General features: G+C 37.9%; 1 protein-coding gene across 2 annotated transcripts in view; it reads left to right on the top strand.

Moving 5' to 3' along the window:
- The window catches only part of OTOGL (otogelin like), a 171,469-nt gene that overhangs the window by 49,571 nt on the left and 107,138 nt on the right, over window positions 1-14,760 (top strand). For both annotated transcript variants that reach the window (XM_033221163.1, XM_033221162.1), the window contains exons 20-23: window positions 1,114-1,279; window positions 1,903-1,977; window positions 4,454-4,506; window positions 6,100-6,262. In XM_033221163.1, the coding sequence (XP_033077054.1) occupies window positions 1,114-1,279; window positions 1,903-1,977; window positions 4,454-4,506; window positions 6,100-6,262 (457 nt within the window). The remainder of the gene's footprint in view (window positions 1-1,113; window positions 1,280-1,902; window positions 1,978-4,453; window positions 4,507-6,099; window positions 6,263-14,760) is intronic.

Raw genomic sequence — 14,760 nt, 5'->3', positions numbered from 1 at the left:
ATTGCATATAAGTTATTTGAAATATTCTCATAATGTACAAACATGAAAAGCAAATGAAATACTTAATTTCTTAAGATCAGAGATATGTTGGATAAGACCAATAACTTTTGACTAGTTTTATGTTAAATGAAAGTATCGTAACTATGCTTTGAAATATGCAACAAATAATTTAAAACATTTGAAAAATCCTTATCATGGAAATATCATATCTAAATATTAGAAAGTATGGAAAAGATTATGTAATACAGTGACGCAGTTGACTTGTACTTAAATAGATGTTATGCAACAGGCAATTATTATCAAATTGTTGGGGCTCTAATTTTCACACTACGTTGTCTGCCATTTTCATTCATGGTAGATTGTTTCCTTGTGTGTTTTATAATTTTTTTTATCAGCTAATTTTTACCAGCACCCCTCCACCCCCATTAGAATCTTTTGTGACTTAGGTTTTAGGGGTACCACTCTCTCCACCTCCTCATTCCCTCAGTGGATTTTTCCAGTTATTCCAGGGGTATCATTGGCTGGTGTTGATGTTAATTGCTCAATTTTGGCTTTCTAAGACAAAAATAATATAAATATAAAAGTAATGTAAATTCATATACCAAATTTGTTTAGGATATCGTCTAGGATTTTGATTTCTTAGAGGTAACTTTTTAATTGCAGACCCAGCAGTTAAGAGAAGATTTTCTATCATCTTTCTATACTATGAGCCAATTTCTTCTAGTCTGGGGGTTGACAAATTACAACCATTGGGTCTCCTGCATTTTTGTGAATAAAATTTATTGAAATATAGTCATGCCCATTTGTTTGTGTGTTGTCTGTGGCTGCTTCTATACTACAAGGGCAGAGGTGAGTAGCTGTGACAGAGACTATATGATCTGCAAAGCTGAAAATATTTCCATTTGGCCCTTTGCAGAAAAAGTTTTCCAACCCCTGCTTTAGTCCTTCCTTTTCGCTGAGGATGATGCTCTTTGAGCATCCAAGTTAAGGGTCTCCCAATTCCTTGCCTTGTAATGGGCCAGCTTTCATTTTCTATCACAGACCTCTAAGCAGGCATAAAATGTTTCTATGTGCCATGGGAATCTTTCTCAAGCGATACTCCTTTGTCCTTAGCTGTGGTGTGCCAGAAGGGCATGCTGTACCATCACTGCTCCTCGTTCTGTCTCCGTTCCTGCATTTCTCTCTCTTCCCTGGAGCAATGCAATGATGACTGTGCTGAAGGCTGTAATTGTCCGGAAGGCAAATTCTATGAAGACACCCTTAACTTTTGTGTACCCATGTAAGTCACAGAAACAGGTTGGCAGCATCCTGTTTTAATCCCTTTTTCTTCTTATGGGCTAAATGAGCTTTCATCTTTACTTTAAAACAACAACAACAACAACAACAACAAAAACCGTGCACATGTTCGTCAATAGGTACTGAAAGAGCTAAGGAATCTCTGATGGTTGATCTTGAAGTGTACTCCTGCTTGTTTTTACCATAGTCAAATCAATAACAAGGTTTGTGTTTCACTGTCACATGGCAAACTTTAGTAGCAGGACTTTAGTATCTCAGCACTCACAGATTTCTCAATTTACACATGAAGTAAAGCCTTTTGTCTTATACATAGTGTTAAGTGATATATCAGTTATGTTTCTCTGAATTGCATTCAGTGATTTTTCTTGTGACTAAAACAACACAGTTTGTGAGTTGTATTTTAGAAAACAAAATCTGGAGCCACACAAAACTTCATGTGTAAGCATCTTCCGCTATTTGTGTGATAGGATTGCATACAGTCTTGTAGAATAATGCAGACCTTAGAGTGTACCTTACAGTGACCAATGGAGAGCACAGGGTCGGCTTGAATTTTAGTGATTTTGGGAAAAAAATGTATCCTATTTAATTTACTTTTTTTTCTTACAGATTCCACTGCAGGTGTCATTATAGAGGCAGTGTTTATCAACCTGGAGAGCTCATCCCCACACCCTCGGGCTTATGGTAGGTTTTGATGATGGGGATTGTGTTTGACAAATGATGTATGTGCTAATATAATTTCTTAACCCAAACTGTAAGTTGAAATAAGACTTCTATAATTAAAAAATAAAGGTAGCAATGTAATCTTTAACTATTTTATGATCATATGATTGTATGTATATGTACAAACACAGATATACATAATACATGCATATTGGACGTTTCAAAGTGAAATAACCAAGTTTTGTACTCATAACTGAAGAAAGGAGTTATGAATTTAAGTATCTCACAGTGAAATGAAAGTCCTTTGATCATTTTTGGTTATTAGATAGAAGTTAGGGGTGAAGTACGTGTTTAAATACTACAGTATTACTGAAATGGCTCAAAAAAAGCAATTTTGAAAAAGATTTGAAAAATGTCCTGCACAGTAGTAAGTGTGTCTCCTCCCCAGGCCCATCAATACTAGAAAGATAACACTTAATCATAGGATAACACTCATTCTGGTTATAACTTTTCTGTTGAAAATCTAGGCGTGTCCATGCAGCAGTCCATACTTACATATAATTCCTAACCTCCCCTTTTTAGTTGCCCCATTGGTGCCTACAGATGATAATAGACAGTAGATAATAACAATAATAATAATATCTAACCATTACTGTGTACCTTCTTTTGTGCTGGCACCATTCTAAATGTTTAATATTTATTATTAAAATACTCATCACCATAACCCTAAGAGATAGGCAATGTTGCTTTATCCTGATTTACAGGTGAGGAAAATGGGATACAGGTGGCTAAGGACCCTGACACTAAAGCTGGGAGTTAGTCCCAGGCAGCCTGGCTCTGCAGTGCTTGTCTCCTGCCTGATTGCTCTGCAGCTGATTTTTGTATTCACAACAGAATATTGATTATGTTCAATTTACCTTTACCTTTATCTCCACCTCTTTTCCTCTCCACATCAAGACACATTGGCAACTAGCTTTTGGATCTTTCTGTGGTAGGCAGTACTGCTATTCACAGTTTTCCAAGGCGGAGCTCTGGGAATCATTTTCGACTCTTTCCTCCTGCTCAAAACAGCTAATCAGTAAATACCCAGCAACTTGAGATTTTACTTGATTTTACTTTCTACACATAGTCAAAAGCCATTTCTTCCTTTCCATCATCACTGCTTTAGCAATCAGTGTGTCTTACTCTCTCTTCCCTGGACCTTCCTCTCTGGTGTTCTTGCCTCTAGTTTTTCCCCTCTTTCATTCTGCCGAGGTGCCACGTCTTTTTGGATTTAACATAATTAATGTATGTAAACTTAGCAAAAACAAAGTAACCATCTCTCCTCAATGAAAAAAAAAATCAAAATTCATTTAATATAGTGACTTTGTTAGCCATTCCTTTTTAAAAGCCTTTGTCCCAGAGTAAGTATGATACGGAAGACCTGGATGTGTGATCTGAGACCTGTCTGTCTCAGTTCCTCTGTGCCAAAGTGTGAGCAAATTCAATCAGAGGTGACTCACTCACTGGTGAATCACACCTCTGAATGTCATTCTAGTGTTCAACTATGCATAGCATATTTTTCATGTGATGTGGACTGTATATGTGCGTCAGCTTCTTCATCTGGGCTTAAATATAGAACATATGATCTGGTCCAAAGCTGAAAGAAAAACTGCATTGGAGTTATTGAGAACTGATGTGTTGTTTTCTATCATGTTATCTTCTTCAGGGATTTTCAAGTTTAATTTTTCCTATATGCGGCCCTTGGCTTTTACCCTGACTTTAGAATGTAAATTGTAAGGAAGCTATGACTCCACCCTATCTTCAATGCTGCTGCTAAAATGATTCAAAGCAACCATATCACTTTTCTGCTTAAGGTCTTCAATGGCTCACCTCGTGGTAAAATCTTAGCATCTTCTAGGAGCTAGCCTCTGCCTCTTTTGGCATTCTCACAGCCTGTCCCTTCCTGCATTGCACTTTGCTATGTAGAATGTGGCTTTACTTCTTCATGGTTTATGTGTTTCCACTGAGTGTTATAGCCTTCCTACCTTAGGTGTGCCATAACATCCATCCACTCTTCAAAACTGTTCAGACTTTACTTCCTTTGATTCCCTGATGTTGGTTGCCAACCGACTTTAAAAACATTTTATCTTTGTTTTACTTCTATCTCTTAACATATTTCTATGTTGCATGTGTCACACTGCATACATTATTTATTTGTGTGTCTTCCCCTCCTACAAGACAAATTATGTTAAGGACTATGAATTTTAGTGTTCGTATCTCCCATGCCTGTCTCAATGCTCCACACTTACAGGTGTTTGATAAAAAGTGTTGTGTTGAAATAGCGCGTTCCTGAAATAGGACCTAACCCAATAGCTTGTAAAAAATTCTGTGAGAAAAATTGCATTTGTATAATGTACTCAATCAATTCTTGTGCATTAGATTGTTGTTGAAATTCAGGAAAAAAACAAAACAAAACAGATTTGGTTCCATAAATTAACTATTTATTTACTTCTAGCCAGTGTTCAAATGGGACTGTGAAATGTGATGAATTAGCAACGCCCTCTTCTGGTAAGATGTTAAAAGACGTTTTCCTGAAGGAGGATGCAGCTCTGATATCGCCTCCACTCCTGGCAGAAGTTATCAATCACCTCTCCTTCCCAATGTGCATGGCTATAGCCTTGGGAGTGTTCTTCAACATGGTGTTCCAGTGCTTCCCAACTTTTTCCACATTGAAAATTATAATTTTAGGGCGCTCTGGGTTGAACATATGAGTCAGCTCAGGGGCAGAGCAGATCAACCCGGGGATGCTGCCTAGATGCTGCCTACCGCAGAACCACCTCAGGCATCCCAAGGACTTTAGGGATATGTATCTAGGCAACTATTGTTACCGATTTGTGGGACAGAAATTGGGAAACTCTAGACTATCACTTCTCAGATTTTAGTGTGCACATGTGGGGATCTTGTTAAAATGTAGATTCTGATTCATTAGATCAGGGGTGATACCTGAGATTCTACATTTCTATCAGTGGCCAAGATAACATTAATACTTCTGGTTCCTGGACTGCATTATGAGTAGCAAGGCTCTGGGACTAGTAGCAATAAATTTAACATGGCATGTAAAATGACATTCACTGTCATCCCTTCAGAATGTCATTTTAAATATCTTTCCTAAGGTCTTATATATTAGGACCAAATGTATTATTTATTTTCATCATATAAAGAGCCTCAAATTCTCAGTTACTGTGGGCAAATTCTAGGCACATAATAAAACAACACTTGCTTTCATAGATTTTAATGGGCAGGAAGAGTGTAGGCTGATAAAAGTAATTGTGAGCTATTATTGCTTTGTTATGTACTTGAATGGCCTGGTATATATTATTATTAGAGAGCTTTGAATTACATGCCCTGAATTTACTTTACAAGGATTCAGACAAGCCTAGGTCTTCTTTACAAGACATGTTTATGGACCACACACATTCAGTAGCTACAGGGCCATCCTGACTGCCCCATTTGATTCAGAGTGACTCCGGGTCAATGAAGGGAAGCCCAGGTGGCTAGCCTTCTCACAGAGGAACCCACACGATTTGATCCCTCTGGCCCCACTTGAGGAAATTTATTTGATCTCTAAGAGCCCAAAAGCTTTCTGGAAGAATATGGAGCCTCTGTCCTGACTATAATTATGTCTACTTCTGCACTTCTGTGGTAGAGTGAGAACTGATACAAACAATGACTCGAGGTGAAGCGAGATTTAGAATAATCATGTGTTCATTGTAGCTTTGTAAAAGCCATAATGCTTTTACGTTATGCTTAAAAATTGATAACGTATGCTGAAAAATTGATAATATGTGTATGAATTAATAAAAATATCCTGTTTTTTGACTTCAAAAATTATGTTCTAGTTAGTTACCGTCTTGTGGAAGGCAGCTAACATTCTCAAACTCAAAATAGGCTTAGAATAAACCTATTTTGTGACTAAAGGGAATCTGGCTAGGGGATATTTTCAAGCTCCTTAAAAATCACAGAGTAAGAACATCATCTATTAATAATTGGTAAAATATTGTATGGTGAATTTTGTTTTGATGATGAGTGCATGCCAATATGATTATTTGTCTATGGAGCAGATACAAGTTAAGGACATTTTGTCTGTGCTTACATCTGAAGTTCACATCTGCCCAGAGGGAAAAAAGTATTTCGACTGCAGGTTTCCTGACCCCGAATTACCAGCTGGTGGTGTTAATTGTGAGACTACATGTGCAAACCTAGCCATGAACTTCACCTGCGCCCCGTCCTCACCCTGTATAAGTGGCTGTGTTTGTGCTCCAGGGTAAGCCTCTTCTTCATAATACAGAACATTCAGGATTGGCCTGAAAGCACAAGATCTCCTGAAAACATTCTTTACAGAAATAGCCAGAATTGTTGTTCTGACTAGTGCTTAACTGGGTTGGTAGCTAGAAGACTATTGTAATTATTTTGCTTGGCTCATGTAATATTGTGAAATATTATTAATGGAATACACTGAATTGAGGAGAAAACTCATTTTTGGATGAAGCTGGAATTTCTCCCCCGATGAAACTGCAATTTTGAGAAAGTGACACAATTAATCACTCTTCATTCAAAACACTCTTCAAGTGCATTTGTAAATATGCTGTTGTGCAGTTACTGGTGTTGATGTGAAGTTGTAATAGTGATGCCAACTGTTTTATCTTAAAGAAAATAGTGTATTGAGGCTACAAAGGGCAGTGGGTAACAGTGGGAGCTCTGGCTTCATACACACCACTGCTCAAATCCCAGCTCTGACACTGTTAGTGGAGTGATTTTTCTGCAAGTTCCTTTTAAGCCTCAATTAGGCATTGTGATATGTGGATGTGTGTGTGTTTAATAAATATGAGCCACTATTTTGTGGCAGCATATCTTACTCTTATCTTCATAAATATTCTTCCATTGCAGAAATGCCTAGTATGCATGAAAGACACGCACCAGAGAATCTGGTAGCTATTGGCTTCCTCACAAGGACACATATAATCTGGCCTCCCTGCCCCTCCCTCTTCTGGTAATGAAATAGAGGCCGTGCAGAGGGAGTGCCATCTAAGGCAAACAGGTCACCCATTCTTCCTCAATGAACATGTTCACACAAAGGGATTCCTGGGATCAGCTCATATAAACCAGGAGCAAAGAAGAGCAAGGTCTTGTGGTTTGTTTCCCAGGAGAATTGCATTTGTCTAAATGGCCCCCATCTGCAAGAGTTTGAGGAGCCAAGTAACTTGGGACTGGCATTAATCTTTTTAGAAAGAAAGGACATAGCAGGCAGAGAAAAGAAGGTCACAAAAGAACAAGTGCCCATGGCTGGGAAAATAAAGACAGGTAGAAATTAGGCCAAAGAGCAGATAAGCAAGGAAGACATTTTAGTAAAAAGGAGAAGGGAAATAAAACCTTTATTATGGTAGAATAATTAAAACCCACAACATTGCTTGATTTATTTGATTTGATTGTGACTCTTAGGAATGCATGACTAATTAAAGCCATATCCTAATTTTATTTTATATGCTGTGCTTAAGCTATTATCTTTTAAAATGTATTTACTGTCACCTTTGACGTTTAGTTGGACAATGATTTATTTACTGGCTAAATCTCATTATAAAATGTTAAGGAGATTTCCTCCTACCTTCTCTGATTGTATTGAAATGAATGTGATTAGAATTGACTTAGAGGCCTCTGATAGATTTGGAAATATTTCGTTAAGATAGCTTTCTCTTACAACGTTGTTTATGGTAATGTGATTTGCCATGTCTTCTGTGTGACCTTGTCTGGCTCATTTTGGCACAACAGTCCAGTGTGACTTATTTCATGTGGCTCCTAACAGTGCCAGCAGTTTAGTGACTATAAAAGGACCACATAACCCGAATTGAGAAATCACTGTGGATTGCAGAAGTGGAAAGTAGTATAGAGGAAAAGTCAGATAGAAATGGCTTCTATGCTGGCCCTCCTTATAAGCTGAAGTACCTTACAGCAAGTTACTTAACCACTTGAAATCTCAAGTTTCTCTTTTTAAAACGGGTATAACAATATATTTACTTCTTGGATGACTGAGTATATGCTGCACACCAGTTATATAGTAAGCACTCAGGAAAGGTTTATTTCCTATCCCACTGCCCAAACCTGTTTAAAGCAGATACAGACATACCTTGTTTCATTGTGTTTTGCTTTATTGCACTTCACAGGTGTTGCATTTTTTTTTTTTTACAAATTGAAGGTTTGTGGCTATCCTGCTTCAAGCAAGTCTGTTGGTGCCATTTTCCAATAGCATGTGCTTACTTGGTGTCTCTGTGTCACATTTTGGTAATTTTTGCAGTATTTCAGAACTTTTTCATTATCATTATATCTGTTATGGTAATTTGTAAGCAGTGAACTTTGGTTATCATGTAATCATTTCAGGGTGCCACAAACGGTGCCCATATAAGATGGAAAAATTAACTGATGAATGTTATGTGTGTTTTGATTGCTCCATGTAGAGGCCATTCCACCATCTCTTTCCCTCTTCTCAGGTCTTTCTATTCCCTGAGACACAATACTGAAAGCAAGCTGATTAATAACTCTACAATAGTCACCAAAAGTTCAAGGGAAAGGAAGAGTCACACATCTGTCACCTTAAATTGAAAGCTAGAAATGATTAGATTTAGTGAGGAAGGCATATTGAAAGCTGAGATAGGCTACAAGCTAGTTCTTTTGCAACAGCCAAATTGTGAATGCAAAGGAAAAGTTTGCGAAAGAAATGAAAAGTGTTGCTACTCCAGCGAACCCACACATGGTAAGAAAGCAAAGCAGCTAGCTGATATGAAGAAAGTTTTAGTAGTCTGGATAGATCAAATCAGCTGCAACATTCCCTTCTGCAAAGGCTTAATCCAGAACAAGGCTTTAACTCTTTTCAATTCTCTAATGGTTGAGAGAGATGACAAAGCTGTAGAAGAAAAGTTTGAAGTCAGCAGAGGTTGGCTCATGGAGTTTAAGAAAAGAAACTATCTCCATAACATAGAAGTGCAAGTGCTGATGGAGAAGCTGCAGCAAGTTATCCAGAAGATGTAACTAAGATAAGTGATGAAGGTGACTACACTAAACAATAGATTTTCAAGGTAGATGAAACAGATTTATATAGGAGTAAAGTACCATCTAGGACTTTCATAGCTAGAGAGAAGGCAATGCTTGGCTTCAAAGCTTCCACGGACAGGCTGACTCTCTTGTTAGGGGCTAAGGCAGCTGGTGACTTTAAGTTGAAGCCAATGCTCATTTACCATTCAAAAAATCCTAGGGCCCTTAAGAATTATGCTAAGTCTACTCTACCTGTGCTCCGAAAATGGAAAAACAAAGCCTGGATGGCAGCACGTCTGTTTACAGCATGGTTTGCTGAATATTTTGAAACCACTGTTGAGACCTGATGCCTAGAAAAAAGATTACTTTTAAAATATTACTGCTTATTGTCAGTTCACCTGGTACCTGGGAGCTCCAGTGGAGATACAGAATGATATATTAATGTTGTTTTCAGGTTTGCTAACACATTTATTCTGCAGTCATTGATTAAGTAGTAATTTCAAATTTAAAGTCTTATTATTTAGGAAATACATTTCATGGGGTTATACCTGCCATAGTGATTTCTCTGATGGATCTGGGAAAAGAAAATTGAAAATATTTTAGAGAGTATTTGCTATTTTAAATACCATTAAGAACATTAGTGATTCATGGGCAGAGGTCAAAATATCAACATGAACAGGAGTTTGAAAAAAGTTTATTCCAACCCTCATGGATGACTTTGAGGGTTTTAAGACGTCAGTGGAGGAAGTAACTACTGATGCAAAGGAAATAGCAAGAGAACTAGAATTAGAAGTGAAGCCTGAAGATATGACTGATTTGCTTCAATCTCATGATAAAACTTGAATGGATGAGAAGTTGCTTCTTATAGATGAGCAAAAAAAGTGGTTTCTTTTTTTTTTATTATTATTATAAGTCCTAGGGTACATGTGCACAACGTGCAGGTTTGTTACATATTTATATATGTGCCATGTTGGTGTGCTGCACCCATTAACTTGTAATTTACACTAGGTATATCTCCTAATGCTATCCCTCCCGCCTCCCCAGACCCCATGACAGGCCCTGGTGTGTGATGTTCCCCTTCCTGTGTCCAAGTGTTCTCGTTGTTCAATTCCCACCTATGAGTGAGAACATGCAGTGTTTGGTTTTTTGTCCCTGCAATAGTTTGCTGAGAATTATGGTTTCCAGCTGCATCCACATCCCTACAAAGGACATGAACTCATCCTTTTTTATGGCTGCATAGCATTCCCTGGTGTATATGTGCCACATTTTCTTAATTCAGTCTATCATTGATGGACATTTGGGTTGGTTCCAAGTCTTTGCTATTGTGAATAGTGCTGCAATAAACCTACGTGTGCATGTGTCTTTATAGCAGCATGATTTATAATCCTTGGGGTATATACCCAGTAATGGGATGGTTGGGTCAAATGGTATTTCTAGTTCTAGATCCTTGAGGAATTGCCACACTGTCTTCCACAATGGTTGAACCAGTTTACAGTCCCACCAACAGTGTAAAAGTGTTCCTATTTCTCCACATCCTCTCCAGCACCTGCTGTTTCCTGACTTTTTAATGATCACCGTTCTAACTGGTGTGAGATGGTGTCTCATTGTGGTTTTGATTTGCATTTCTTTGATGGCCAGTGATGATGTGCATTTTTTCATGTGTCTATTGGCAGCATAAATGTCTTCTTTTGAGAAGTGTCTTTTCATATGCTTTGCCCATTTTTGATGGGATTGTTTGTTTTTTTCTTGTAAATTTCTTTGACTTCTTTGTAGATTCTGGATATTAGCCCTTTGTCAGATGAGTGGATTGCAAAAATTTTCTCCCATTCTGTAGGTTGCTTGTTCACTCTGATGGTAGTTTCTTTTGCTGTGCAGAAACTTTTTAGTTTAATTAGATCCCATTTGTCAATTTTGGCTTTTGTTGCCACTGCTTTTGGAGTTTTAGACATGAAGTCCTTGCCCATGCCTATGTCCTGAATGGTATTGCCTAGGTTTTTTTCCTAGGGTTTTTATGGTTTTTAGGTCTAACATTTAAGTCTTTAATCCATCTTTAATTAATTTTTGTATAAGGTGTAAGGAAGAGATCCAGTTTCAGCTTTCTACATATGGCTAGCCAATTTGCCCAGCAGCACTTATTAAATAGGGAATCCTTTTCCCATTTCTTGTTTTTGTCAGGTTTGTCAAAGATCAGATGGTTGTAAATGTGTGGTATTATTTCTGAGGGCTCTGTTCTGTTCCATTGGTCTATATCTCTGTTTTGATATCAATACCATGCTGTTTTGGTTACTGTAGCCTTGTAGTATAGTATATATGTATATAAGTCAGGGAGCATGATGCCTCCAGCTTTGTTCTTTTGGCTTAGGATTGTCTTGGCAATGCGGGCTCTTTTTTGGTTCCATATGAACTTTAAAGTAGATTTTTCCAGTTCTGTGAAGAAAGTCATTGGTAACTTGATAGGGATGGCATTGAATCTATAAATTACCTTGGGCAGTATGGCCATTTTCACAATATTGATTCTTCCTATCCATGAGCATGGAATGTTCTTCCATGTGTTTGTGTCCTCTTTTATTTTGTTGAGCAGTGGTTTGTAGTCCTCCTTGAAGAGGTCCTTCACATCCCTTGTAAGTTGGATTCCTAGGTATTTTATTCTCTTTGAATCAATTGTGAATGGGAGTTCACTCATGATTTGGCTTTCTGTTTTTCTGTTATTGGCATATAAGAATGCTTGTGGTTTTTGCACATTGATTTTGTATCCTGAGACTTTGCTGAAGTTGCTTATCAGCTTAAGGAGATTTTGGGCTGAGACGATGGGGTTTTCTAAATATACAATCATGTCATCTGCAAACAGGGACAATTTGACTTCCTCTTTTTCTAATTGAATACCCTTTATTTCTTTCTCCTGCCTGATTGCCCTGGCCAGAACTTCCAACACTATGTTGAATAGGAGTGGTGAGAGATGGCATCCCTGTCTTGTGCCAGTTTTCAAAGGGAATGCTTCCAGTTTTTGCCCATTCAGTATGATATTGGCTGTGGGTTTGTCATAAATAGCTCTTATTATTTTGAGATATGTCCCATCAATACCTAAGCTTTTGAGACTTTTTAGCATGAAGGGCTGTTGAATTTTGTCAAAGGCCTTTTCTGCATCTATTGAGATAATCATGTGTTTTTTGTCTTTGGTTCTGTTTATATGATGGATTACATTTATTGATTTGCATATGTTGAACCAGCCTTGCATCCCAGGGATGAAGCCCACTCGATCATGGTGGATAAACTTTTTGATGTGCTGCTGTATTTGGTTTGCCAGTATTTTACTGAGGATTTTTGCATCAATATGCATCAGGGATATTGGTCTAAAATTGTCTTTTATTGTTGTGTATCTGCCAGGCTTTGGTATCAGGATGAAGCTGGCCTCATAAAATGAGTTAGGGAGGATTCCCTCTTTTTCTACTGATTGGAATAGTTTCAGAAGGAATGGTACCAGCTCCTCCTTGTACCTCTGGTAGAATTTGACTGTGAATCTGTCTGGTCCTGGACTTTTTTTGGTTGGTAGGCTATTAATTATTGTCTCAATTATTGCCTGTTATTGATCTATTCAGGGATTCAACTTCTTCGTGGTTTAGTCTTGGGAGGGTGTGTGTGTCCAGGAATTTATCCATTTCTTCTAGATTTTCTAGTTGATTTGCGTAGAGGTGTTCATAGTATTCTCTGATGGTAGTTTGTATTTCTGTGGGGTCAGTGGTGATATCCCCTTTATCATTTTTTATTGCGTCTATTTGATTCTTCTTTCTTTTCTTCTATATTAGTCTTGCTAGCAGTCTATCAATTTTGTTGATCTTTTCAAAAAACCAGCTCCTGGATTCATTGATTTTTTGGAGGGTTTTTTGTGTCTCTATCTCCGTCAGTTCTGGTTCTGATCTTAGTTATTTCTTGTCTTCTTCTAACTTTTGAATGTGTTTGCTCTTGCTTCTCTAATTCTTTCAATTGTAACTAATGAACAAAATAGCCAGCTAACATCATAATGACAGGATCACATTCACACATAACAATATTAACCTTAAATGTAAATAGGCTAAATGCCCCAATTAAAAGACACAGACTGGCAAATTGGATAAAGAGTCAAGACCCATCAGTGTGCTGTATTCAGGAGACACATCTTAGGGACAGAGACACACATAGGCTCAAATTAAAGGGGTAGAGGAAGATCTACCAAGCAAATGGAAAATAAAAAAAGGCAGGAGTTGCAATCCTTGTCTCTGATAAAACAGACTTTAAATCAACAAAGATCAAAAGAGACAAATAAGGCTATTAAATAATGGTAAAGGGATCAATTCAATAAGAAGAGCTAACTATCCTAAATATATATGCACCCAATACAGGAGCATCCAGATTCATAAAACAAGTCCTTAAAGACCTACAAAGAGACTTAGACTCCCATACAATACTAATAGGAGACTTTACCATCCCACTGTCAACATTAGACAGATCAATGAGACAGAAAGTTAAAAAGGATATCTGGGAATTGAATTCACCTCTGCACCAAGCAGACCTAATAGATATTTACAGAACTCTCCACCCCAAATCAACAGAGTATACATTCTTCTCAGCACCACATCACATTTATTCCAGAATTGACCACATAGTTGGAAGTAAAGCACTCCTCATCAAATGTAAAAGAACAGAAATTATAAGAAACTGTCTCTCAGGCCACAGTGCAATCAAACTAGAACTCGGGATTAAGAAATTCACTCAAAACCACTCAACTATATGGAAACTGAACAACCTGCTCCTGAATGACTACCGGGTACGTAACGAAATGAAGCCAGAAATAAAGATGTTATTTGAAACCATTGAGAACAAAGACACAACATACCAGAATCTCTGGGACACATTTAAAGCAGTATGTAGAGGGAAATTTTTAGCACTAAATGCCCTCAAGAGAAAGCAAGAAAGATCTAAAATTGACACCCTAACATCACAATTGAAAAAGTGCTTTCTTGACATGTGATCCATACTTGGTGAAGATGCTGTGAACATTGTTGGAATGATAATAAATCATTTAGAATATTGCATAAACTTTGATGATAAAGCAGTGGTAGGGTTTAAGAGGACTGACTCCAATTTTGAAAGAAATTTTTAGGTAAAACACTAGCATTTGCATTGCATGCTACAGAAAAATTTTTTGTGAAAGGGAGAGTCAATCAATGTGGCAAACTTCACTGTGTCTTATTTCTTTTTTTTTGAAACGGAGTCTCGCTCTGTCATCCAGGCTGGAGTACAGTGGCTGGATCTCAGCTCACTGCAAGCTCCGCCTCCCGGGTTTATGCCATTCTCTTGCCTCAGCCTCCCCAGTAGCTGGGACTACAGGCGCCCGCCACCTCGCCCAGCTAGATTTTTGTATTTTTTAGTAGAGACGGGGTTTCACCGTATTAGCCAGGATGGTCTTGATCTCCTGACCTCGTGATCCGCCCATCTCGGCCTCCCAAAGTGCTGGGATTACAGGCTTGAGCCACCGCACCCGGCCTTGTGTCTTATTTCAAGAAGTTGCCACAGATATCCCAGCCTTCAGCAACCACCACTCTGATTAGTCAGCAGCCATCAACACTGAAGCAAAACCCTCCTCCAGCAAAAAGATTATGGCTCCTTGAAGGCTCAGATGATCATTAACTTTTATTTATTTTTTTTGCAATAAAGTATTTTTAAATTAAGGTATGTATTTTTTTAGATATAGTGCTATTATGC

Source organism: Trachypithecus francoisi, unplaced genomic scaffold (genome assembly GCF_009764315.1).
Source record: "Trachypithecus francoisi isolate TF-2019V2 unplaced genomic scaffold, Tfra_2.0 Lachesis_group11, whole genome shotgun sequence".
Taxonomy (NCBI): domain Eukaryota; kingdom Metazoa; phylum Chordata; class Mammalia; order Primates; family Cercopithecidae; genus Trachypithecus; species Trachypithecus francoisi.
Note: the sequence above shows the minus strand (reverse complement) of the source record. Positions and strands in the feature narration are given on the sequence as shown.